Raw genomic sequence first — 26,730 nt, 5'->3', positions numbered from 1 at the left:
AGATATCCAGGGCATCTATTCTCCCCTGAGACACCAAACATTTGTTAACCTACAGATTTGACCTTTCTGCTGCCTCTTGCTCCAGAACCTATTACAGTGAAAACCTATTTCAGAGACTGTTGAATAACCAGCACCGGGGCTTTTCTGGCCCCCTGCTGTGTTGAGGAGCATAGAAATGGGGGCCCTCTTTTGGGTCACTTTTCTTCCATTGGCTCCCAGAGGTAAGCTGGGCCGGTGACATCACTGGTTCCTTCCTCTCTTATTTCATTCCTTTGCAAAGAGTGGGAGAGTTTTCTGGCAAGATCAGGCTGGGTTGCTCTCCAGTGTTTTCATGGCACTCTGGGGAGAGGAAGGACAACAAAGGCAGAGGGAATGCAAAGTAACCATAGCCAAATAGATGCATTGGAGACCTTGGAAAGTTTTGGCATCTTTTTGTTGCACAATCATAACATCATTAGAATTTAGATTCAGTTAAAAAAAAAAGAAAAGAAAAGAAAAGAAAACCACTCTGAAATATGTCTGCTTTGCGATCTAAGCCCCATCTTCCTGTTGTTTTTAGGAAATGATCTGCTTGAAGATTCCCCTTATGAGCCAGTTAACAGCAGATTGTCTGATATATTCCGGGTGGTCCCATTCATACCAGGTAAGCAGATTCATGCCTCCACTCGGATGCCTTTGCCTGCTTGAAATCCATTGGGTTGCATTCTCTCCGGCTCTCAGAGAGCGTCTAAGTAGATAGTTGAATGGCACAGCGTTTCTGGGAAATTAGAAATAGGATGAAGATAATGAAGCGGCAGAATGCCTAGAGATGATTGTATGACTTGAAAGTAATTCTAAATGAAGTAATGTGGTGTGGTGATCTGAAAGAGGTTGGAGGGAGGTGACTCCGTTGAATTTTTTTTTCCACGTTGAAATACGATTGGCTGTCTCATGCATAGGGACTTCTGTCTGTAGGTGGCAATCATACTCCCTTCTTGCTACGTACCATTCACAGAGCCTCCCTGCAGATGGGATCTGTCAATGAGGCCACTTACTTTCTGAGACTTCTGAAGATAATCTTAGGTTGTTGAGGAATTTCGAATGGACTCAGTTGTCTGCCTTTGATTGAAAAGGTTCAGCTTTACCATTTGTTAACGATTCTATTTTTAATTTGTCCTGAGCAAGTGTGTGCATGTCTCAGAGATGGTATTATTGCCTCATTGGTCCTTTACAAAGTGGTCTTGCTTCCCTTGGTTTGTTTTATCTGTCTTTGCAATTCTACATTTGTTTTGGAAGTGAACTTAGTTTCAGAATTAAGGTTTTCGTAACACTGGGGTTCAGACAGCCCCATAAATAATGAGCAAGGCAGTAATTTCTCTTAATGACATTCAGATTCCAGACTGATGTTGTCTTTATTGGTTTACACTTAAGACATTTCCTCAAGTATATACAGCCATCACAAATGAGACGCTTCGTTGGCGGTTGTACGTGGTGGTGAATGTTGAATTCTGTGAGATGATGGTTTGTTATGGGTGAGAGTTTTCTGGTGTTCTCAATGTTTTCTGTTTTCCTGCAGAAACCCATAGAACTAAGGAAGTATGTAAATACTGATATTATGTGTCGGTGTATTTATATACATTTCATTCACTCACAAACACCCACTGAGTACCCACTACGTTCCAGCCATTGGGATTTTGGCAGTAAGCCAGACAGATGTCGCCTCTGCCCTCCTGAATCTTAGAGACAGCCAGCAGCTGCATTTATTTGAGCCCCTATTATATTCTAGGCACTGTGTTAAGAACTTTTTTTTAAAAAAAGATTTTATTTATTATTTATTTGAGAGAGAGAGAGAGAGATGCAAAGAACAGAAGGAGAGGGACGAGCAGACTCTGCACTGAGCATGGAGCCTCGTGTAGGGCTCCATTTTAAGACCCCAGGGTCACGATTTCAGTGGAAATCACAAGTCAGTTACTTCACTGACTGAGCCACCCAGGCGCCCCTGTGTTAACTTTTTATCATTAACTTAGATAACAATCTTCGGATGCTTCTGAAGTATTATTATTTCCATTTTAGGAATGAAGCAGTGGAGGCAGCGTGAAGTTAGGAAACCAGTCAGATCACAAATCTCGTGATTAAGGAAACCAGAATTTAAACCCAGATTTGTTTGATTTTAAGTGTGACACCCACCCCTTGCTACCCAGAATGTGGTCTTTTCAGCAGTGGCATGGACATCATCTGGGAGATGGTTACAGGTGTGGAATTTCAGGCTCCATCCCAGACCTACTGAATCAGAATTTAGGTTTTAAGAAGACCGCTGGTCCGGGTGCTTGATATACACATGAAGCCTAAGAAGCATTCCTCTACATTATTCTGTTTGGGGTTCAGAGGAGGGGTGTGTGTGTGTGTGTGTGTGTGTGTGTGTGTGTATTGGTCTAAGATGTGTGTTTTGGGATAAGATATACTGGTGTAAGTTTAGTATCAGAGGCATTCATATATTATCCAAATAATGCTGATAATTTCCACCCCAGAGCCCTCCTAATGCTCCCTCCCTGGAGAGCGGGGGCAGTGTCTCAGGTACCGGAGGAAAAAATGCACAGACCCATCTGAGCTCTTTCAGGGGCAGGTCCCTAGGAGCTGGGATGGGATGTGGTCCATGGCATATCAGAAGTGAACCTGGCCTTCCTGATGCTTGAAGGGCAGTGCCTCTTGCCTACTGCCTGTCCCTGGAAGCCTTACTCTTTAGTCTTTGTGCTGATGCTTAGAGGGCTCTGAGCCTTTCTGTGGACAGTGAGAGTGAGGACGCAGGCAAGGAGGAAGGCTCATTTGGGTTTTAATTTCAGAACTTCTGTGGACTATAGGACTGCAACAGACTCATTTTCCCTTTCTGGTGCTCTCTTTTCTTGGTATAATGAGACCGTGGGTATAAATAATCTCTAGTCCTAACAGCTCATGATTCTGAGGGAAGATTGAGGTCACCTCCAGAACCCATTCACTGTGCTCTTCAATTGTGTTTTCTTATTTTTTTTTTTAAGATTTTTTATTTATTTGACAGAGAGAGATCACAAGGAGGCAGAGAGGCAGGCAGAGAGAGAGGAGGAAGCAGGCTCCCTGCCAAGCAGAGAGCCCGATGCGGGGCTCGATCCCAGGACTCTGGGATCATGACCTGAGCAGAAGGCAGAGGCTTAACCCACTGAGCCACCCAGGTGCCCCTTCAATTGTGTTTTCAATCCTTGCACGCATTCTATGGTTAAAATGGCTTGGTCATTCTCAGATACCCCTGGGTTGTCTGAATTTCTTCTATGAGTACCAGGAATTCTTCTTCATATGGACCAAGTTTCACTCATTCATTTTCCTGATCCCTTTCTCAGCCAGACTTCTTTTCTTAGCAAATATGACCCTGACTTTGTGAGACTTGTCCTGCTGAGAACCCAGAAGTCATAATGAATTAATTAGAGCCAGGAAGGCCTTGTCTGGAGCTAAATTTTATCTCTCAAGGGCATTGAATTTAGGTTCCAGCACTGGTGAGCTTTGACCTCTGACAGGGACGGTGTTCCCTAAGTGGGTATAGGAAAGCCAGATGGAACCTTGAGAGGTTTTAAGTCATTGAATAATGCATATTATCCAGTTTGGCATTTGTAGGGTAGGGAAGGACAGAGGAGCGGGATGATAAATATTGCTTTTTGTGGTTTGATTCTAAGTTTCTAGAACATCTCCCCTGTCTTGAAAATCTCTCTGAGGAAACCAGGACAACAGGGCCTCTGCCTTTTACAGATATGGTAGCAATCAGAGTTTCCATATTTGGGTTTCTTTGCCCAATGTGAAGTGAATGTTTATCCACATACATTAAGTATGAGCTGAATCGTCTCACTGAACAAGACATGTTTGACATTCTCGTGTTTCCATTTTGTTTGGACTCCTCAAAGCCACTGCCATCTTTGCCATTGTTTAGTTGATCAGCAGTTAAAAAGCCATATTGAGGTGCTGTCAGGGGCCTGGCAGGAACAAGGAAGGGAACAAAAATGAGATAGAGTCTCAAACCTGTCACCTCTGTTCCGAAGCCTGAGCTGCAGGAAGGAAATCAAACAGCCTTGTCAGGCGAGAATTGGGGAATTGCGGTGCCACAGCCTCGGTGGAAATGTGTCGGTGGAAGCGTTTGGCCTTGAAATCAGTTGTAAAGGCTCCAGGAGGGGCCGTCCTTGTGAGTTGATGCCAGCGTCATTTTTAGGGGTCTCAAAGAGGAAGATCCAAGCGGTGAGCGGACGTTTGCAAAGGAAAGAGGGAGCCAGTGCGAGAGGATGTGGGGGGAGAGGGGAGAACATGCAAAAGGGTCTGGGGAGCCAAAAGAGCAGAACTGTGTGGGCACATGGAAGCTCGGAGGATAAAGCCACCACGTCTATTTCGCATCTGCCACGACTCTCGGCTCTTTAACCTTGCCTTTTCCTCTTTGTGCAGGTTCTAGAAGCAGCAAGAAGTAAATAGTGATTTGAAAGGGAGACGAACCCGTTGGCCATGTTTTTTGGACTCTCTGGAGGGAGAGTGCAAAGTAGAAAGAAATTTTGAAAGCACAGCGGGTGCCAAGAAGAGCCTGAGGATAGGGGGTCAGAGGGGGATATAAGCACCTTATAAGGATGTAAGCACCGGGGGGCGCTCCCGGGTTTAAAAGTATTGACTGGGAGGTTGGATTTTGTAGAAAAGTGTCAAGAGAGGACAGACCTTTCTCAGAAATAACCGGAGCCGATGGTATGGCAAACAAGAAGCAATAGGGATGTGGGGAAAGAGGGATATTAGGATTTGGATATTAGGATACTAGGAACGGCTTAGACCTCCCCAAGAAGCCTTAGGATCTTGACATGGGTTCTCATGGAGTTGGAAATAGTTTGCTTCAGGAGGAGATGCCCCTGAACACTCTTTTGAGTGTGACCCCTTTTTCTGAATGATGCTGTGAATCATTAGCCATGTTTTAGCATTTCTGTTTTCAAGTGCCATCGTACTTAGGTCACTACGCAAAAGAAAAAAAAAAAAAGCTTTCTTAAAAATTTTACATGTTGAAGAAGACTCTGATAAGGTCCTATCGGACAAGAGAGAGAAGTGTTGGTAAATTCCAGCTGCTGGGCTGTGTAGTGGTCCTTTGCCTTCCACTCAGCTCTCCAAAGCCCCTCTAATCATGTTGTCCAGTAGATGAGAATCCCTGTTGGTCCCTTGGTCCCTGTTCTGGCCTCCCCAGGCCAGCTCGCTCCCACCATCCCTCTCTAAGCCCCATCACCCGCTGTTCCCTCAAGCTCACTGAGCAGTCCATTTCCCAAGCATTTCACGTGTCTTTGCCTTCCCGTGCCTTTGCTCATGCTCTTGCCTCTGATGGGGAAGTTGCTGTTAGTTCCCCGAGACCTAGATCCGTTTTCCTCTCTGGGGGCCATGCTGGAGTTTCCCCCAGAGAGGCACTTCCGCTTAAGACACTTTCGTGCTGCATTTTGTTCTTGTCTTCACGATAGCTGTATCAAGGGGACTTATGTATGTGTCTGTCTTTCCCACTGGAAAGTTGGGGGACTTGCTTGCTATGCGGGGTGTATGTACAGCCTGGAGCCTTCCTCCTGGTTCTGAGTAGTCATCCCATTAACCATGGGTGTTTGAATATCCGAGAAGGGTCGTAGAGAACTAGTCTAACCTTTTGCTTTTATAGAGTTGAAGCTCAGAGAGGGAAAGTGACTTGGCCAGGGACACAGTCCTTGATAGCCTCTAGAACCTTTGCTAGAACATGGCAATGCCTTCGGGGAGGCCGGTGTTAGCCTCTTTCTGTTCTGCGTGCTCTCTGGACACATTTCATCCATTCCTGGGACTGCCGCTGCCACTTACACGGGCGACTCCGTGCCTGCCCTCCTGTTGCAGCCTCTCCTGAGCTCTCAACCAGCATTTCCAGCTGAGTCGCGGACAGCTCTGCCTGGTGTATCTCAGTTATTTCAAACCCAGCACATCTACAATGGAGCTCATCACCTCTGCCCTTTTTCTTCTTATACCTTTCTCTTCCAGAACCTTCTGTCTTCCGTAGGGCATTGTCTGCCTGAGTTACAGCTTCAGGGTTCCTGCCACCCTCCTCTGCCTTTCTCATTCCTTCAGGGGACCCATCACCAATTCTTTTGCAGTCCTACCTGCTGTGTTTTGAGTTGCTCTCCACTCTCTATTCCCTAATTATACTCCTCTTACCTCTCACTTGAACTTTGCATTGACCTTCTTCCTGCGTTCCCAAGTCAAGTTCCTCCCAATCCAACCTGGTCTCCTCACTGACAGGCCTTATCTTATCACCCCAGTGACTTAGAAGAAGTGTCTGGCTTCAGTCTTCTTCCAGAGATTCTTCTACTAAGTGACCTCCCGTCTCACCCCACCTACCCTGTGCCCAAACAAGCCAGCTGACCACCTGTTGTCCCACCAGTGCCCCTGGCAGCTTTGTGCCTCCATCCCTTGGTGCATGCCAGTGCTGGAGAGAGAACACGTGCTCTGGGGTCCGCCAACCTGGGTACCTCCTAGCCCTGCCACTTCCTTCATCTTGGACACCTTGATTGAGCTCAGTGTGCCTCAGGCTCTTTGCATGTACAAAGAGATGAAGGTTATTCCCTTATAGGTTCTTGTGGATTTGAAGATGCTGCATGTAAAATACCCACCCAGCCCCCGAAGCATCCCTGACCCCCAGTAAGTCTCCACCGTTCTCAATGCTCTGCCGCGGCCATGCTCCCAGTTCTCTCCCTCCTGACTCCAAGCAGACCTTGCTTCCTGATCATGGAGTAACAGAAGGATGGCCATCCTGAGCCTTCGGGAAGGCTGCTCCTAAACTACCAGGGACAAAAATGAAAAATCAGCCTTTATCTGAAGGACCCTGGAGCCAAGGCCTGCCTCTTAATAACCCCGCTTGGGTCCTAACTTCGCTTTGGGGAAGGTCTTCCTTATTCCTGTTCTGAATCCCTCTGTTCCTTTGGGCCCTGTTTCTACGCTCTGTGGTCAGAGGGGCTGTGTTGCAGCTGGTGATCCCCGGGCTGGGGGGCTCTTCCTGTGCTTACGGATTCTTGTGATCAGCTCTCCCTTCTCAGCTTGACTGATTCCCATTCTTCCAACCTCTCCTCATAAATCTGCTCTCCAACGCCCCTCATAGCAGGAAGAATTACTGCTCCCTGAGAAGGGCATGCCTTAAACCTGGGAGAGGCGTCCGTCTCCACAGGCCGAGCCGAGTACACTTAACATCTCACTTTCACAGACCACTACTTTTCCTTCGAATTCTCTCCCTGTCCAGTCCCTCAGCGCCTCATTTTACTTTTTTGTAGAATAAGCAATTACAAACAGGTTTAAAAAAGGAAAAGGAATTTAAGTCACCCCTAGTCACAGCTGTAAACATGTTGATATGAGACTTTCCAGAATTTTTTCCTTTATATATGAATGTGTGTGTGTGTGTGTGTGTATGTACACTTCTTCTTCTTCTTTTTCTTTCTTTCTTTCTTTTTTTTTTTTTTTTAACAAAAATAAAGTCTGGGCTACACATACTTTCTGATCACCCTCATGATGAACTGAAGAATGTGTGTCTTCTTTTGTCACTGACCATGTCTCAAAGGCAAGTTTTGTTACTTAGATTAACTGACAAACTCAAGAAGTTTCATGGATAAAACAGCAGGTCAATCCAGGGGCGAGAGACTTATTGCGAAGGCCTGGATGTTTGAGGAAGGCTGCGAACACAGAGACAGTCAAATGTTTTTGCATAGCGTGACTATAGGTCCCGTTCCCCGAAGAGGGGAGATAAAACATCTGCGAGTGACACGTAATTGGATGAACCGAAGATTGTTACAAGGTGCAGAATTCTTTATAGCCGGCGGGTCTGTCCTCATTCCTTCTCCTTAGTCCTTAGAAGTGTTTCTTTCTGCCATCTCTTAATTTTTCTGCTGTCCAAACTTATTCTTGCCAAAGAATGTCCTTTCTTGGTTCTCTGGGATATAGTACCAATTAGCAAAAGAAGGCGTCAAACTTAGGATTGTTTGGTCCAAGGAGCACTGGTCTGGGAGTCAGGAGATTGGTGTCCTGCTTCCAGCCGTACCTGTCACTAGCCAGGTGACCTTGGGCACATGTCAACACTTCCTGTAAAAGGAGAGGTGGCCACTCCTTTCATAAAATGACAGCAGTGGACTAGAATGATCTTTCACATATTTTCCTTCTTTTTCCAAGGACCTGCATCTTGAATCTTGAATTATTTTAGGACTTACTGTTTTTCTCTCGAGCATTGTCTTCAGGCCAAAGAAACTTGTGATCTTGGTATATATATTTTTCACATTAATAACACTTACAACGCATGATTTATTCAATATACACCTTCCTTGAACCAGAGTGTGTTTAAAGCATTTCATTTGGATACATGGAAGAAGATGAAACAAAGTAAGAAGTAAGTGGGAAAAATAAGGGACAAGGGGAAAATGAAATAGGGAAGAGAAAATGAAACGGAGTGAGTCCCGTAGACACGCTGCGTGTCAGAAGATTATATTTAGACAAATTAAATGATCAGAAGTGCCTTGTTTGCTTACAAAGGGATAAATAAAATCACTGGGTGATAGATACAGTAGGACTTCTGGAGGTCATTCTAGTCCAATCCCTTTATTCTACTGATAAGAAAACTGAGGGTTCCATAAATTTCTAGGGCAGTAGAACATAAATTGTGCAGGACAGTGATGACAAGTAAAATTAGGTGTGTGTTTGTTTTTAAATTGATATTCAGACTCTCCACATCCTGGCATTCCCCCTCTCCCTCTTTAAATCGGCCTTCACCTATTCAGGTCTGTGCACCCGTTTGGACAGACGGTGAGAGCCACAGCCCTTGGCTTTAGTTAAGGGGATTGTTGTCTGTTGTTTTGGAATTGTTTCAGAACAAGGGTTAATTAATAAGTCTCTGTTTGGCAACAGGAACCAGGAGCCAGGATGTTAATTTTCATATTTTTTTGGCCCCCTTCAGAGTCCTCTGCAAGGGAAAGTGAGAAATTATTTTTTGCTGTAAGCCCTCCCAGCCTTCAGATTAAAAAAAAAATTAATCTTTCATCTGGAATTTTTTGTTAAAGAAGCTAACCACTTCCCGTAATTTAGAGACTCAGCTAGCTGGGTCAGTGATGAAAACGAATGGGTGATTTGCATAAGGGGCTAATTTATTATGTCCCCTGGGCATTTCTTTCATCTCTTTCCATTCTAATTAATGTTCTAAGAGGGTCTATCACCATATCAGAAATTAGGGGTGAAAGCAGCCATTGTTAACCTTTATTCTTATGATTTTTTATCTTGTGTGATCTTTTAACCATTTTCTTTTCATAGCCAAGAATTTACATAGATAGGCCTGGGGAGTGTGTGGAGAGGAGGTTCAGGCAGGGCTGTGCTCTTGTATGATCTTTATTCAAATAGTATGTTGTTGTAAAAAATAAAAATGACTCAGGATAGCTCTCCAACAACAGAGGGAGTTGCAAAACATCCAGAAGCATACAACCATGGTGCAGAATTGTTTCTAAATTTGAGTCCCCTAAAAACCTATATAAACATGCATATATACACGCAGAATTATAGATGTATTTGTGTATCTATATTGTATTTCATGTCTGAGTGTATTGATAGTGTGTGTGTGTGAATGTGGTTATCTGTATTATTAAAATGTGCCTCCAAAAGATCTTCCGTGACATGTGTTTCAGTGGGTTCTGGCTGTGACAAAGGCAGCTGTGTGTGAGAGAGTGTGACACAGCTGAGGAAAGGCAAGAGAACAAGCAATTTCTTCGAAAATCAATTGCAATTTACTCCTACTAAATTGGCCCAAGGTCCACCCTGTCCAAGCATTAGCATATGACAGACTTTTAATCATTTGGTCAAATGGCCTATTTTTGGTCAAACTACAGTTCCCTCAGGGATTCTGCCCATCAGTCCCAGAGCTATGTAATCTTTGGATCTGTACTCTTTTTAAAGGGGAGGTGGGTGTGGGGAAAGAGTACCCCTTAGAGTTCTATTGAGTGCCCCACACTGCCCAGCCTGTCCATGGGCATGATTTCCTTTTGGTCCCCAACTTCACTAAGAGCTAGGTATTATCTCTGATTTTCGAGGAGGAGACCTGGGTTCAGAGAGGTTGAGTAGCTTTCTCAGGACCGCACAGCCGATGAGCGGAAGAGTTTAGATTCGCATCTTTCTCTGGCATCTCTTTCTGCTGTTAGGTGACAAAGTTTTAAACGCAGACATGGGTTCCTTTATGTGGATCTTAAAGTGAAGATATCTAGCTCCTTGTCTCCCTCCTTAATTCCCAGTTTTTCCTTCTCTGTCTTATATCTTGAAACACTGTTCGACAAAGGGTCTCCAACGTTGAAACAGAAGGCAGTATCTATTCTTTTCATATTTATCCCTGCATTCTGTTGGGTTCTTAATTGACAACCGAAATCCAGAACACACACGCTATTAAAACCATTCCTGCGGAACTGCAGAAATATTAACCAAAGAAGCAATTTCTGGATTGTATCTTTTTTCATTTCGGTGTGAGATGGAAGGCTTCTAAAGTAGAGCAGAATGCCTCGGGCCATTTTTTGTCATGTTGTCATATAAATAGCATTATACAGTGGCGAAGAAAGGAATACATAGTTTAGTCCCACTTTAAGGTGACCTAATATGCTATTCATTTGTCTTCCACCATGCTGGTCCCCCTTTCCTTCCTGTCCCTCTGAATGGTCTAAGAAACACCATGCCGACTGTTATTTTTGTTATCCTTTGCACATTATCGTTCGGTATACAGTTAATAATGTATGAAAATAAGTATTGATTGCATTCTTTGTCGGAACAGTCCAGCAGGTTTCTTAAAGCCCATGTTTATGAAATGTTTCATTGATCTCTGTTACTATGAGTTCCAAACAAACTCTTGATGAAGAAGAGACCAGGAAATCCATGCATTCTGGAAAGCCCTGGTTGGAACCACTGTTTTCTTGCACTCTTAAATGTAGCCAGTGGCATTTTGAATGAGGAAAGGAGTGACCGAACTGAAACTCTAAGCATATTCCCAATGAGACCTCAAGAGGAATAAAAATCGTAATAATTTCAATAGCTGGGAGAGGGAATGAACTAAATGTTTATATGGGATACCTTGTCTATGTTTTATTTAACAATAATTGTGTCTTTGTCCCGCTGGATGGATAAGGAAACCAAGGTCCAAATAAGAAACTTGTCAAAGGGCACACACCTAAGAGTTGGCTGAGCCGTGTTCTCATCCAGGAAGTCTGGTTCTAGAATCCATGCTGTAGCCCCCATTTGCACATAGGTAACAGGAGAGAGAATTTGGGGAAAGTTAAGTGCATAGACTACATGAAGGATTATCATGCATTTTGTACTGAGTGATGTGTATATATGTATATAGAGAGATAGAGATATACATGTAACCTCTCTCTCTATATAATGCATATCTTTATTTTAGAATAAAGAGAAGAGTTGGTCAGTTTCCATGACCTCTGTCAGTTTTCAGTATTTCAGTTTGATGGAATGACATTTCTGCCAGATTCACTCATCTGATACTTATGGAGAACTTACTGTGAGCCTAGTGTGAAGCCTAGGGAACTCAAGGGTAAATAGGACTCTCTTTTTTTGTTTAGGGATAGGGATAAACAATGAAAATTAATGATGCAAAGTGGTATGCGAATGAGTAGAACTTCACCAGGCTCACAGAGAGACCCGAGGAGAGAATAAATGACTTGATGGGATTGTGCGTCAGAGGAGGTTTGCCTCAGGTGACTTGGGGCTGGGTTTTCAGACATGGAGAGGAGTTTGGTAAAAAGGTATGGCTGGGAGGGCATTCTGGATAGAGGCAGCTGCATGGGCAAAGGCATGGGCCACGTGTCCAGGGTGCTGGCAGTAAGTCGCTTGCTGTGGCTGGAGTCCTGTGTGCCAGCGGTGGCGGGAGGAGAGCCGGGCAGAGAGGCAGGGTTGCCACGCTCACGGGCAGAGAGGCAGGGTTGCCACGCTCACGGGCAGAGAGGCAGGGTTGCCACGCTCACGGGCAGAGAGGCAGGGTTGCCACGCTCACGGGCTGGCCTTTGCCTCAGCAGAACTGGAAACAGAATTATGGCCAATTTACCTTGGTATTGCTGCATTCTGAGGCTGAATCCTATGGAATTGCCATTTTTGTAGACCATCATGGCAGAAAAGCAGAAATTGCATGTGGTTCGACGTAGTATAGTTTTGTGTTGTGAAAACATGCACAGGACTCTGGATGCTTCTAGGCTAGAGTATGACATAGGCCTGATGAGAATGAGTAACTTCTTATCATACGAAGTACTCTCTGGGGAAGTAACAAATGGGGCCTGCAGCACTGTGCTGTCAGCCTCAGTCCCTGGCGGGTTCAGGGCAAGTGTAAGTCAGGTTCAGGCTCCTCTCTCCCAGAATTACTTTCTTCTTGGAGGGGAGGACAGAGGCGCGAGGCTCCAGAATGCAAAGACCAAGTGCACACAGCTCCCCATTTAGATGCCAGAGGTGAGTAGAGGAGTCGGAGATAATGAGGCTGCCTGGGCCTCACAGGGGTGGTCCTGGGAAGGTGGGGGGGGGGTTGGAAGTGGGGAGCAGAGGTCAACAGAGCAGACAGGTATCAGCAGGAATGAGTAAAGGAGGCAGAGCAGTCTGGAGCCAGGCCTGAAGGGTCTTAATGATCATGGTCGGAGAGAACGTCACTGCAAATTGTTCCTTAGACATTGAGTTACCTGGCTGGGTAAAGGAGGCCTGTCCTGGTGGGCAGTGGGAATGGGGACAGTCTGGGACCCCTGAGAGGAATGAGTCTCCACCCCCGCTTCCACAGCCTCGCAGTCCCAAGGCCAGTGCTGCCCTCTGTCCTGGGCTTGGGATGGAACAAGTGGCTCAGGCTGTCCTTCTGGCCTGCCCGGCCTCTTTGTGGCCCTTTGGAGTCCTGATGGATAGTACCTGTTTGGAAGACTCGAAGATTCAACGTGTGGGCTTGCTTTTTCATTTGTTTGCTGTAGATCCTTTTATTCTTCTGCTCTCTGGTCCTGTGTCTCACTTGGCTGTTTTCTGCACCAGATCCTCAACTTGCTTCAGAACCTTTTGCAAGAGAGTGTCTGGATGAAAACTCAGAGATTCTAAATGCAGGGAGTTGTCTTAATTGAAAGAGATGCCCGCTCACCCTGGGGCATGCCTGGTGAGGCAAGGCTGAGGAAGGAGGGCTGCTGGGACTGCGGCCGCTAATTACTGGAGCTCACGGAGCTGCTTCTGAAGAAGTGACTGAGCTGGCTCTTGTGTCCTTTCTCGAGCCCAGGGTGTGTTTATGACATGGTTTTAATGCTATCGTTGGAGCAGGAGCAGGGAGAGATGGTGCTGCCCTTTTGGGCTGCGGCTGATCTCCGGGTAGGAACGCACCCAGGGCTGGCCAGCCCTTTCCCACATCGAGGCTCACCAGGCAGACCATGTGCATTCATTCCAGAGATTGGGGTGGGGTTGGGGAGGGGCAGGAGATGAGGTCCTGGTGATCCTGGAAAATTATGAAATATGGAAGAGCCATGGTAAAGAGCAGAAGTCTCGGGGGTTCAACACACCCAGATTGGAGCTCCACATTCACGGAACCCACGAGCTACGGGACTAAGGGTGAGAGGTACCTCACTCCATTCTATGTTCTGTATCTGAAAATAGGGATAATGATAGTATCCGATTCATAAGGTTATTGGAGGTAACACTTAGGAAGAGTGCTCGGAAGTGCCTAGTAAATGGTGGCTGAGTGACTGTCTCTCTCTGCTTTTAATGTACACACAAGCTCCCTTCTTTCTCCTCTCCCAGTTTATTAGCGTGAAACAGGAATAGGAGATGATTTGAATGGATGTAGATCTCTTCTGCTCCGAGAAAAATAAAAGGAGAAGGAGAGGGACACATCAGTAACCATCCCTCAAATGAAGGTCACCGATTCAGTTCAGTCCAAAACATGGATCATCTCTACCAAAATAAAAGGAGTCACGCTCTTGGAGACCTTACTCTGTGTCCGGCACTGTGCTGGCTGCTGGGGAGGTGGTGAGAGCCTGAAAGAAAGTTCAGGGAAGCCTGGAATGCCATGGAGGGAGGGTGGGATGGGGGCAGAGAAGGAAAAGATGAAGGGAACTTGATGGATGACAGAAAGTTCTAGAAGGAGGGGGCAGGGATGACTGCAGTGCAGGGATGTGGGGAGTGGATTCCAGGTGAGCCAAGGCACATGGGTGGGAAAAGAAAAGGTGTTCACCCAGCATGGAAACTTTATATTGGATATGCTAGCTTTGTGTTGAGCAGATGTGACTGTGGTGAAAACCTAGTGGGAATTATTATTATTATTATTCTCAAGAATGTTTAAAAAATGTAATGTTTGCAAACAAAGTAGAAATAGTCGAAGCATTGTTTTCTATTAGCGGTATAGGGTTCACTGGCTATGGGTACTTTTTCATTCTTGTCTTCCAAATTGTAATTTTAAAAGATGAGGCATTTCATATTCAAGAGTTTCTTTTGTCTGAAATAAATTATTCATTTCTACCCAGTTTCAGAAACAATGAACATAATACTTAATGCATCACAATTAAGCAAGTGTAGTTTCATACAAAATTATGTTCTGTGCATTTTGGTGGCAAACAGAGCCGTGTCTTCTATATCTTGTCGACATTTGTTCCTCATAAGCAAAACATAAAGAAGTAGAGACTCAGAAATGCATTTTCTTTCCTCTCCTGGTGGAGGAGGGGTAACTGTAGACCCAAGCAGCCTTGTTTTTGACATTCCACAGCTGTTGGTGGCTACCTCACTCAGCAGAGAACGTGAACTTACTGCTTCTATAGTGTGCATGGGGTCAGCTGGGGGGCAGAATTCTTGAGCAGCGTCCATTCCTCCCAGTCCCTTTTGTCTGGGTTTGAGATCTTTCTAGATCATCTCATAGAAGGGTATTTGCTGGGGATTTGCTGGCCTCTATTTGCTGGGGATGACTTCCTTTTGGGTTTGGTGGCAACTTCTTTTTGAAGGCCTGCTGCTCTATCCCATGTTCCTTCACCAACGATCTGGCTCTTAGAATACCCTTCTTGTGCCAAGGTCTCCCTCTAAAAATAGGCATTGCCATCTAGGGGTGGCATCTCCATAGATGCCTCTTCAGGCTTGAAGGTTTCGCTGTGATGGTCCCCAGGCATGTTTTTGAGAAGCCTCCAACTTGAGTCCCGGCCCTGAAGTCACAGTCAAAGCTGGCAGAGCAGTGGTGAAGACATTAATTGTGAAATGCCTGCTGGCTGCCCAGCGGGAGGATTCGAGATGCCTTCATAGGTTGTGGCATTTCATCCTCCCAACAGCCCCGAGTGTTGGCCCAGTGTGGGGGAGGGGAGGATTATTCACCTTTCACATAAGGGGACACCAGAACTCAGAGACGTCAAGTGATGTGCCTTAGGCCACACAGCTAGCTGGTGGGAGATGCTGAACACAGGCCAAGGTTATCCAGCTCCAGAAGCCTAGCTCCTGGCATGTTGTTCTGCTCGTTGCCTTCCTGACTGTTAGGTCAAGAACCAAAGCCACCAAATGCAAGATGAATTCTCAGCGACCTCTGGGCTAAACAGTAGTTTGTATCTGAATGGAAAAAAAAAAAATGATGATGTCTTTCTAATCTGGGGGACGATTTAGAAAGAAGTCTGTGGACATGGCCACGAGTTTTCCTGGCTGCTTCCCTGTTCTTGACCCTGGTTTAGTTTGTCGGGTGCCGGTGGGACTGCCCGCGGGCATCCTTGTGCTCTTGACTTGTACCCATGTGCTGGTGCCACGCCTTGGAGTATCTACCGAGTCCCTTGCTCTGACCTATATATCCTTCCTGGGGTTCCCAGGACCCCGGAGTTTGAACTCCCAATTTGAGGAGCTCCGGTTGAGAATATATCCACCCAGCTGCCTGCCGGATGGTCCCGTCAAGCTCTTCTGGCCAGAAGTCTGGCCAGTTCTTCCCTATTGAACTTGCCTTCTCTCTTTAGCCAGGAGTGAGGCAGAGGCACGCGAGAGTCTTAAGGAGATGTCTCTCTATGTTGAGGGGAGCAGTGCTGTGGTGGAAAGAAAGTGCATTTGGGGGTGGGCCCCGATGTGCCTCAGACTTCATCAGATCACCATGTAGGCAAGTTCTTGAACTCCGCTCAGCTTCCCTGCCTGATTTGTCACCTGGGGATAATAGCTGCTTTGCAGAGTCCCCCATGAGGCTGGGATCTCAGGGGTGGGGGTGTCTGACACGCTGCATGGGAGCCCCCCAAAATGATGGAGGTTCTTATTGAAAAAATGAGAACATACTCATTGGCCTCCAGACATTTCACTGTGGGTGAGCCTGGCCCTTGTGCCGTCCTTTTAGCTTCCTCTCAGACTCCATGGCCGCTGCTGCAGACCCCTTCGTGCCGCGTTTGGAATTGGGATTCCGAGATGAGCGACCGCTGACCACCGCCTGGTTCCTCTGTCACAGAGAGCAGCCCCACCACTGGGACTGTGCGGGGGCTGCGTACCTTCCTCCGTATTCCCCGCGGCCCTGCCTTCTGGTTCCTTAACTTTCCCCGGTGTTCCCATGGCCTGGCCAGGCTGCTGCTGTAGCACCTGAGCGGGAGGCCGGTCACCGACTTTTTCCTCCACACCCTCACCCTTAATTAAGAGGAAGTGCGATGGACACAGATAGATCTTCCAGAAAGGGCTCTTTTGTAGATCCGGCCAGTGTTCATCTCCTGCCGCCCTGTGCTCTGGAGACCAAGGGAAGGAGGGTTATGGTGGGTTCACACGCAGGGTGAGTCTCCTGACTTGAATGCAGAATTTTCCTATTAGGAGCAGAACCAAACCGCTTTTTAGATAAGCACTCTGATGTGGGCCAGAAATTCCCGGCAAATATTTACCCTGGGTATAAAACACTAAGTTAAAGGTTGTTTAGAAAACCCTAAAATAGAAAAATTTATACTCCAGGGTTTTGTATTGGGTAATTGTCCAAAAAAAAAAAAGCCCTATGTTGTTTTTCGATTTCTTCTGAGCTGCCTTTTATGACACAGAATGACGACAAAGCAGGGTCCTCCCTGGCCTGCCCTTTTCTGTGCCCTCCCCCTGGCTCACTCAGCTTTCAAGCATGTTCTGTTCTTGGACACATACCTCCCCCGAGCCCCAGTGACTCCGGTGTTTTTGCTCTGTAAGTCCTGACTGTGGATATGGCACTGTGTCCGCTGGAGGACCTGACACATCTCCACGACGTGAGCATGGGTGCCAGAGTTGGCAGATTTTCCTCCCCACCAGCTTCCAGGCGTAAAGGGAGTCTGTAGACTGTGGCGTTTAAACTCCCAGAGGACCGGCACTGGGGACTTGAGAACTTCTTGACATGCCTCCGGGATCTGGGTTTGAGTCTCTGAACATCCCATTAAATAATGGGCAGAGCAGAGTCTCTGGGTCATTCCTGGTGGTTCGAACCTGGCACCTTCACACGTTTTGTGCTGCTGTTGTCCTTTGGGGGTGGCGTATGGTACTCTGGAAGCTGTTTCCATCCCAGCTGTGTTGGTTGAAAATGGTGGTGCTCCAGTCAGATGATTTCCCCAGGAACTTTCTATTCTGACTCCCCATGTGCCCTTCCATGCTTTGTCAAGGGTCTTGGGATGACTTCAACAAATCATCAGCACAATTTTTAAATACCAACAAGTTTGAAAATAGCAACAAATGTTTACCAAGGCAACGTGTGGTGGGCCGGGCATTGTGCTAAGTCAGTTTTGAGGCAGGGTCACAGACAAAACAGGTGAGGCCCCTGAACTCGGGAAGCGTATGGTCTTGTGGAGGAGATGTAATGAGTGAAAGCAAGCATTTTTGGTTGGCAGTGGGTACTCTGAAGAAGATAGACCATTGTGCCAGCAAATAGAGGGGAAAACGAAATCCCATTACACAGGGAAATCAGGAGATTCCTTGAGGAGGTGACTTTGACCTGAGATCTAAATGTCAAGGAAGAACTGTCCTTCCCAGCACTGGCTGAAGTGCATCGTTAGAGCATGAAGGCCTCCAGTGGGGCAAAAGACTGGTGCACTCCATGAGGTGGGATGCCTGGGTGGTGGAATCCTGCATCTTTTTGTCAGTGATGACCACCTCTTGCTGCCCTGGGCAATGAGGGGGAAGGCCACCATCGGGAGGGGGAGGAAACTATGGTCAGGGGACTGATGGTGCGGGCAGTAGGAGGCTTCAAGCCATGGCATCTGCTCTTGGGGCTCATGTAACTTTCACAAAAATGCATCCATGGCTGCATTAGCACACTCTAGAACTCTGAGCTGTGAACAAAGCAACAGTCTGAGTCAGAGACTTGGTGTCTGAGTGTGACCAGAGTGACCTACTTTACCCAGTGCCTTGAAAATGTAATTCTCCAGGGTTAGCTCTCTGTTGGGGGCTATACTCTATTGATCTGTCTCTTACAAAAAAAAAAAAAAGTGCAGAGGGAAATAATGATAGAATATTGGAGTTGAAAGAGTTTTTTAGGATCCCCAAGTCCAACTTGTGGTTGATGCCTGGCTAACAGAACTGGAGGCCAGAATGGTTAAGGGCGGACTGGTCCAGGAGCTGAGTCCCAAATCCCCTTCTCTGCCCTTGGCAGACATATGCAGAATGTCCAAGGAAAACAGGCCTGGAGGATGAAGAGAATTGAAGGCGTGACAGCTTTGTTCCTGCAGGCATCTGGACCATCCTCCGAAGACGAATTCTTAAATAACTGGCTCCCTGCCCACTTCACTGGCCTCATCTTGTCTCATTCTTCTCCAGAAGGCTCAGGGACTCTTTAGCCCTTCTGCCTTTTTTTTCCTGCCCTCAAACCCATCAGGCCTGTTCTGTCTCAGAGCCTTTGGTCTTGCTCCCCTCATTGTTGGGAATGTTCTTCCCCTTCGTCTTCACTTGGTTGACTCCTCCTTGTCATTTTCAACCCATGGGCTTGGGCTTCTAGAACCACCTGGCTAAATATTCTCCCCCTCCCCATCCTTTATCACAGCTCCCTATTTCATTTCTTCATAGGACTTAACCACTATCCAGGATGATTTTGTTGCTTTCCTCGTTTGTCTGTTTCTCTCACTAGAACATTAAGTTGTATGAAAGCAAAGACCTAGGCTCATCTGGCTCATTTAGCTCTCCGTCCCCATTCCTAGAAAGCCACCTAGAGCATACCTCACAAACCGTTGGCAAATGAGCAGATGAATGTGTAAAATGTGAACCATTTAGTATTAGGAGCCCAGCATTTGTGCAGTAAGAGAGAAAGGTACACAACCATGCTTCTGGAGAGCTTGCAGATTATTAGAGAGGTGCACCTGTTAGGCTTCTTTCTGTTATGTGTCATGGGCTGTCATAATAGCTCTCAGAATTTATAGTATATCTGGGGGTAAGGGAAGTTTCTGGCATTGTCACCAAGAACATGACTTCTTGACCTCCAGTCTTGGATCTGCCCTTTGTGTGAAGGTATCATCTTTAGGGTCAGCAGAGTGACATCTTCCAGAAGCTCCATACTTCTCCTTCATGGCCACAAAGGGGCCTCGGGTTCCTAGACGTCTCAGCCTCACACATGCCATCCTTGGCCAGGTGCTTGGTGATATAGTGGTGAACAAAGCCAGATTGGTCCTGTCTTCATGAAACTTATCATCTAGCAGGGGAGAAGGACACAAATACATAGAAAATTCCAGGTGTAAAGAGTGCTCTCAAGGAGGGTTGGGTGGTGCTATATAAGAGCCTGTAATAGGGATCAGACATGGTCTGTGTGGGAGAAGTGCTCCAGGCAGGGGGAGGGAGAGGCTGGTGGTGTGAAGAAGCAGGTGAACAAGAAGGTGTGTGTGAAATGAGATGGAGGAGGTCATCTCTGGCTGCTTGGAACTCTGGGGAGGAGCAGGCCTGTGTCCTCAGCCTGTGTGCCTCCACATGCCAGTGCACCGTGGCAGGAACTGTGGGGTCTGTGCAGTGTGCTCAGCCATTGTCATCATTGTCATGTTTGAGGAGGCCCAGATGCACCCATCTGAGAAAAAGAAACGCTGGGACACAAGTGCTGGCAGACCAGGGATTTAATTCATTTGCTTTTCTAAGACAGCCCCCTTCCTTTAGGCTGACCCCCCACCCCCAACCTGCCAGTCTCAGGAGAATTGGGCTCATATTCATACCTGCCCCAGGTACTTCAGAGACCTGTTGGCTTGCCTCGCTTGGAATGACACATGGCAAGATGCTTTGTAAACTCCATGGTTCAAAGCCAAGTTGCTTTTGGGTGTTTTGATTTTCCTTCAACTGTGGGAAGGGATACGAATTCAAGACAGTTGGAAACAATGAGTCCCAGAGCTCTGGGCTGGAAGGAACTTGGGGGAGCCTTTTGCTCACCTGTGGAAGGTGAGATGTGAATTGTTGAGACTGTCTTCCAGCTGGGGATTTGAGGTCATCTCAAGGTCATCTTCCTTTTATCCTCTGCAGGCAGCATGTCCCCTTCATTCCCTTTAAGGGTCCCGGGGAAGGAGCAGCTCTTCATCTTCCCACCTGATTGGAACAAACCTGGCAGGTTGTAGGTGAAGCTCAGGTCTGGAGACCATGGGTGACTTGGCCCCAGCCTCATAGTGAGAAAAAGGCAGAACCCCGTGGTCTTCTATTCTCCAGTTCTTCTGGTCTCCTGCTGTCTCCCTTCTTCCTCTCCCCACATGGACCACATTCTAGAAGGGCCTAAGACAGTAGGTCTGTCTGATTCAGCCTGTGGACCACCACTGGCTGCCCCGCTGGCCTTGAAGGATTTTAAAAGGGAATGACTGTAAGTAAAGTTGAAGTCTACAAAAGAATCGCTGAATAATTGATTAATTCTACCAGTATTTTCTGAGTGTCTTCTTGAAGCTAGACATTGTTCTCTATGTTGAGGGTGTAGTGGGCACACACCACATAGAGGTCCTGCCCTCACAGAGCCTACATTCTGTCTGGGGGGCAATAGATGGTAAAGGAATATGTAATGAAGACAAAGAGAGGAAGGTATTTTCATTTAATTGGGTGAATGATGGTGCCATTTTCTGAGGTGAAGGGAAAACCAAGGAATGAGTGTTATTTTTGCTTTGGGAGTTGAAGATTTAGACTTTCATTTTGGATATATTAACTTTGAAATGCCTTTTGCTCTTCTGAGCAGATGTCTTCCTCTCTGCCTCTCTGGAACTCAGTCATCATGGAGCTGTTGTTCATCCTGTCCATATTTTATGGACATATGACGTATATATTTCCATGAATAATATTCCACTCTGGATAGGCATTTAGGTTAGTTCCTGGCTTTTGAGATTACAAATAATGCTGCAAGAATTTTTTTTTTAAGATTGTATGTCTTTATTTGATAGAGAGACACAGTGATGGAGGGAAAACAAGCCAGGAGAGTGGGAGGGGGAGAAGCAGGCTTCCTTTTGAGCAGGGAGCCTGATGTAGGGCTCAATCACAGGATGCTGGGATCATGACTTGAGCCAAAGGCAGCTGCTTAAGGACTGGGCCACACAGGCACCCCTGCAGGAGTATTTTTATCCTGGCCTCTCTGTGTGTATGTGGCGTGGGGGTTATACTTATAAACAGAACTGTTGGGTTTTGTGGGTATGAACATTTTTTGTAACAGTTTTACTGAGATATAATTCACGTATCATTTAAGGAGACACGGATTTTTACCTTGTTTTTAAATGCACTGAAACTAGATTTTATTTTTAAGTAATCAGTACATTTTCTTCTTTTAAAAGATTCATTTCATTTTTGGTGAGAGAGAGAACACAGAAGTGGGGGGAGTGGCAGAGGGAGGGAATCTCCAGTAAAATCCCTGTTGAGTGCAGAGCCCAACATGGGGCTTGATCTCACAGAAAAATTGAGCAGAGAGTACAGAGTTCCCATATATCCTCCTCTCCCACTCTCCTATTATTAAGATCTTGAATTAGTCTGGTGCATTATTACCATTCATGAACCAATATTGATGCATTGTTATTAACTGAAGTCCATATTTTACATTAGCATTCCTCTTAATGTTACATAGTTGTATGGGCTCTGATAAATGTATAATACCCTGTATCCACCACTACAGAATCATGCAGAATTGTCTTAACTGCTCTAAAAATCACCTCTGCTCCATTTGTTTGCCTCTGCCCTTCTCTTGAGCCTTTGGCAACTGCTGATCTTTTTACTGATTTGCTTCCATAGTTTTGCCTTTTCCTGAATGTCAGGTAGTCAGAATCATACAGCCTTTCAGACCTCCTTCTTTCACTTAGCAATTGCACTTACGGTTTCTCCATGTCTTTTTGTGACTTGGTAGCTCATTTCCTTCTATCACTGAATAATATTCCATTGTCTGGATGTATCACAGCTTCTTTGTGCACTCTCCTCTTAAAGGATATCTTCCTTCCAGCTTTGATTGCTTTCAATTTTTGGAGATTGTGAATAAAGCTGCCATAAATATTTAGGTTCAATTTTGCATGTGTGCATATAAGTTTTCAACTAATTTGGTTAAATACCTAAGAGGGTGATTGGTAGGCTGTATTCTAGGTCTATGTTCAGTTTTGCAAAAACTGCCAAGCTGTCTTTCAAAGTGGCTGTACCATCTGTGACCCTATCAGTAACACATGAGAGTTCCTGTTGCTCTGTACCCTTGTCAGCAGTTGGTATTAATCAGGTTTTGGGATTTTAGCCATTTTAATAGGTGTACAGTGGTTTCTCATGGTTGTTTTATTTTAACTTGCAATTCCCTAATGGCATGTGGTGTTGAACACCTTTTCATGTGCCCATATTCCATCTGTGTATCTTTTCTGGTGAGATGTCTGTTCAGATTTTCGACTCATTTTGAAACTTGGTGGTTTGTTTCCTCGTTGTTGAGTGTTATATCAGCTGTTGTTTCACTGTGTTTTTTTATGTTTGAAAATGTCTTTATTTAGCTTCATTCTTGAGTGATTTAACTGGGTCTTATAATATTCTGGTTTGGTGATTATTTCCTACCAGCACTTTTACAACATCATTCCACTGCCAGGTGGCATCTGTTGTTGCTGATGCAGAGTCTGTTGTCAGTCTAACCATTGTTCCTTTGAGCTAGCTTTTTGCTTTTCTTCTTTTGTAATAGTTTAATATTTTCCTGATGTTTTTTGTTCAGTGATTTTACCAATATTTAATATGGTTTCATTTTTTGAATTTCTCCTGTTTGGTATTAGATATGACTTTTCTTCTATCTGGATACTTGTGTCTTTGTTTAGTTCTGGAGTATTCAGTGATTCTTCTAATACTTCCCCATCCTCTCAAGTTCTCTTCCTCTTGAACATCTGTGAGACAGAGCTCTTATTCTTTCCTCCATATTTAAAAACATTCAGATTCTCGATTTCTTCATTTCTCTGAGGTCCACTCTGAGTCAGGCCTTCAATCCTGCCTTCCTACTCATTAATTCTCTCTCTGGGGTTTTGTTGAACCCATCTGTTGAGTTGTTTATTTCAACAGCTATATATTTTCATTTTAGAATTCATATATGTATATGTTTTTAATCTTGTTCTTTTTTATGAGGTGTGTTTTGTGGTTTCCATTTCTTCTATCTCATTGAACATACTTACATATTTTCTTACAATTTTTACTCCCATTTTTTGCCCCTGCAGACCCTATCGTGAATGTCTATTTTGTTATTTTTTTAATTTTTAAGTTTTTTAAAGATTTTATTCATTTCAGAGAAAGAGAGTGAGAAGGAAAACACGAGTGGAGGATAGAGGGAGAGGGAAAGGGGCAAGCAGACTCTAGGCTGAGAAGGAAGCATGATGTGGGGCTCCATCCTAGGACCCTGGGATCATGACCTGAACAGAAGGCAGATGCTTCACCCATTGGGCCACTCAGGTGCACCTTGTTGTATGTTTTAATATTTCAACTATAAGTTCATCGTCAGTGACAGTGGATTTCCCTGGGAGTCCTATATATGTTCATATGTTCCTACATTTGTAGCTCACCTGTACACCAGCAAGTCCAATGTTTTGGAAGCCTATTTTGAAAATCTGATTAAAATCGGAGATTATTCTTTTATCTATTTATTTAAAAATTAAAAAAATTATTTATTTGACAGAGAGAGCATAAGCAGGGGGGAGCAGCAGGCAGAGGGAGAGGGAGAAGAAGGCTCCCTGCTGAACAAGGAGCCTGATGTGGGGCTCCATCCCAGGACGCTGGGATCATGACCTGAGCTGAAAGCAGACACTTAACCGACCGAACCACCCAAGTTCTCCAAGATCATTCCTTTTACTTTCTACCTTCTATAAAAAGTCACTTAAGCAGGTAATGATAATTTGTCCCCCAAAAGCTAATCCACAAATAATAAAACATGTCCTTAAAATTATCTTACTGTGCTTCTTTCATTATTTGAAGAGAGGAGGTATCCATGAAAATTGAGTTTTTAATAATAAAGAAGCCCTTCAAAAACTGACCCCTTTTTGCTTCAGAAACCACATTTAATACCACAACAGTCTTGAAGAAATGTTTGTTTGGCTGGGCCATACAGGTTTTGTGGGTTACGGGTTTTTAGTTTTAAGTGAATTGCTTGGCTTGAGATCCACACAGCATGTGACGAACATCCTCAGGAGTCCACGGTCTTACAAAATTCAAGCTTCTTTCTGTGTCTTGTCCCCAGGGAGTGAGCAGAGATACTGGGCCTGTTTTTAAATCTGAACCTTCCAGGCCACTGGTTTCATGCAGGGAGGTCTTTGATAGTTTCCTGGCCAAAGACCTGTGGTCCTAGTGGCTGCTCACTCCTGTTTCTGTTACAGTGGCTCTCAAGATGGGCTACACACTGGAATCACCATGGAACTCTAGTGTCTTGCTGCCTGGACCACCCCCACCCCCCTAAGATTTTTGGAAGCTCCCAGATGATTCAAAATGTGCAGCCCAAGTTGAAAAACATTGCCCTGTAAGCATATGCCTAGTTCCCCAGTTTTCTCTTACTTTCATTTTGTTTTTGTTGTTACTATATTACATTTAGTATTTTTTTTCTTTTCTGTTTTTTTGGAGGGTTTTTTGGAGTGGTGAGGGGAGGTTGTATTAGTTTAGGTCACTATAACCAAGAGGCACCAAATTTTAACCAACATGCTTAGGTAAAAGGATGCAAACAGAAGGTTTCAAAAGGCCTCCCTGCCCTATTGAATTCCTCCTGCAATTTTTAATTTCTCTGCAAAAGATAATTTTTTTGGCATCGCCTTCCTTCATTTCTTTCAGCATGTGTGCTTATCACATATCTTTAATTAAAATGAATTTATAGTTTGGGGCTGAATTTTAGTTAATGGCATTCTCTGCCTCTCCTTTGTGATACAAATATTTGAACATATTCTGTACTCAGAGAATGTATTACAAAGTAAGTTAAATTTAGGGGGCATACATGGAGGAGATTTTAAATGTCACACAAGAAATGATGGAAATTGTGTTTTTGAGGGGGTTGGATAAAGTAGATTGTTTAGAAAATCAAGGCGAGAAGTGATATTTAGAAGGGTGGTAGTTTTTCTAGCTGACTAAAGGAAATACATTTGATATAAATGTGATTTGTGAAGTGGAAAGAGGACAGTTCTTGAAGGGGTTCTTTGTTCCTAAAAACTCTGTGCTTGTGGATACTTTCTCTCCCCAAATAATGAAAGGATCAAAGTATGGCAGTTTTAAGGACATGTTTTATTGTAGATGGGTTTTTTGAGGACAAGTTGTCATTATTTGCTTAAGTGACTTTTTATGGGGGTGGGGCTTAAAAGGATTAATCTCTGTTTGTAGTCAAATTTTCAAAACAGGTTTTTAAAACTGCAGACTTGACTCTGGTCTACGCTGAGCTACATCTGCACATAATTGTAACCATAGACACTTGTCCCTAAGTATGTACATCTGCAAATAATTGCACTTTCAACTGCCAATGCGCAGGATGGGCTTTAGGCTATGTCTAAATAAGAACAGTGGGGAGATGAAGCAATTATCTGGATAATTCAAGCCAAAAAACAAGAATTCCCCATGTCATATCTCCCATTTTCTGGATATTTCAGTTGAGGGGATGTTTTGATTGAAATCATCTGAGTAATTGCCACAGTTTTCCACTTCACTTTGTGTGTGTAAACACAGCTGTTGTATGATTGACATTCTTTTTTTTTTTTTTTTTAAGTCTCCCTTTTGGAAATCACCATTTTTCAAGATCAAAACTCTTGCTCAGGAATTGTGTACTTGAACCCACTTTTCAGATCCTTAGGTATGACCTGCTACCTTCCAGTGAAAAATGGCTGGATAGCCCATTGATTTTCCCAAGGCTTGTGTTGAAGAACCTTGTCTTTGGATCTAGTGAAATCATTTCTAGGTAGCCTCAAAAAAAAGTAGACAATAATTTAGCTAAAGCTATGAAATCCTACACATAAAAAAGCTCGTCTTCACCTATATCCAATGATCACAGATAGCATGGCCAACACTTCCGTGTTTAGAAAAATATCCAATTTGACCATCCTTTCGGTTCCAGATGGTACCTGCATCTGATGAGTTTCCATTTACTGCCAATGTGAAATCTCAGCCAATGAATTTTAATTCCGTTCCCAAACTCATCTGCATCATGTGGCAATATGTATTAATACCCATTGAGCTGCTGCTAGGATCAGCTGAGGATGCTAATCTGGTAGAAAGAGACAATGAGGACACCCTCAGATGGGAGGCCTCTGAGACCTTCTGAGACTCTGCATTTTTGCATGTGAATGAAGGCAGTGTAAGAACTCAGAAATTGTGTGGTTGAGATTTGTTTGGACAGGTTTGGTTCTCCAAGGCCTCGCTCTGTTT

At 44.9% G+C, this 26,730-nt stretch overlaps 1 protein-coding gene across 5 annotated transcripts in view; it reads left to right on the top strand.

Moving 5' to 3' along the window:
- The window catches only part of GFRA1 (GDNF family receptor alpha 1), a 202,833-nt gene that overhangs the window by 3,424 nt on the left and 172,679 nt on the right, over positions 1-26,730 (top strand). For all 5 annotated transcript variants that reach the window (XM_032313351.1, XM_032313346.1, XM_032313349.1 and 2 more), the window contains exon 4: positions 560-643. In XM_032313351.1, coding sequence (XP_032169242.1) covers positions 560-643 — 84 coding nt within the window. The remainder of the gene's footprint in view (positions 1-559; positions 644-26,730) is intronic.

The sequence above is a fragment of the Mustela erminea genome, chromosome 14 (assembly GCF_009829155.1).
Source record: "Mustela erminea isolate mMusErm1 chromosome 14, mMusErm1.Pri, whole genome shotgun sequence".
NCBI classification, from domain to species: Eukaryota; Metazoa; Chordata; class Mammalia; order Carnivora; family Mustelidae; genus Mustela; species Mustela erminea.
The sequence above is the reverse complement of the archived record's forward strand: the minus strand, read 5'-3'. Positions and strand labels throughout refer to the sequence as shown.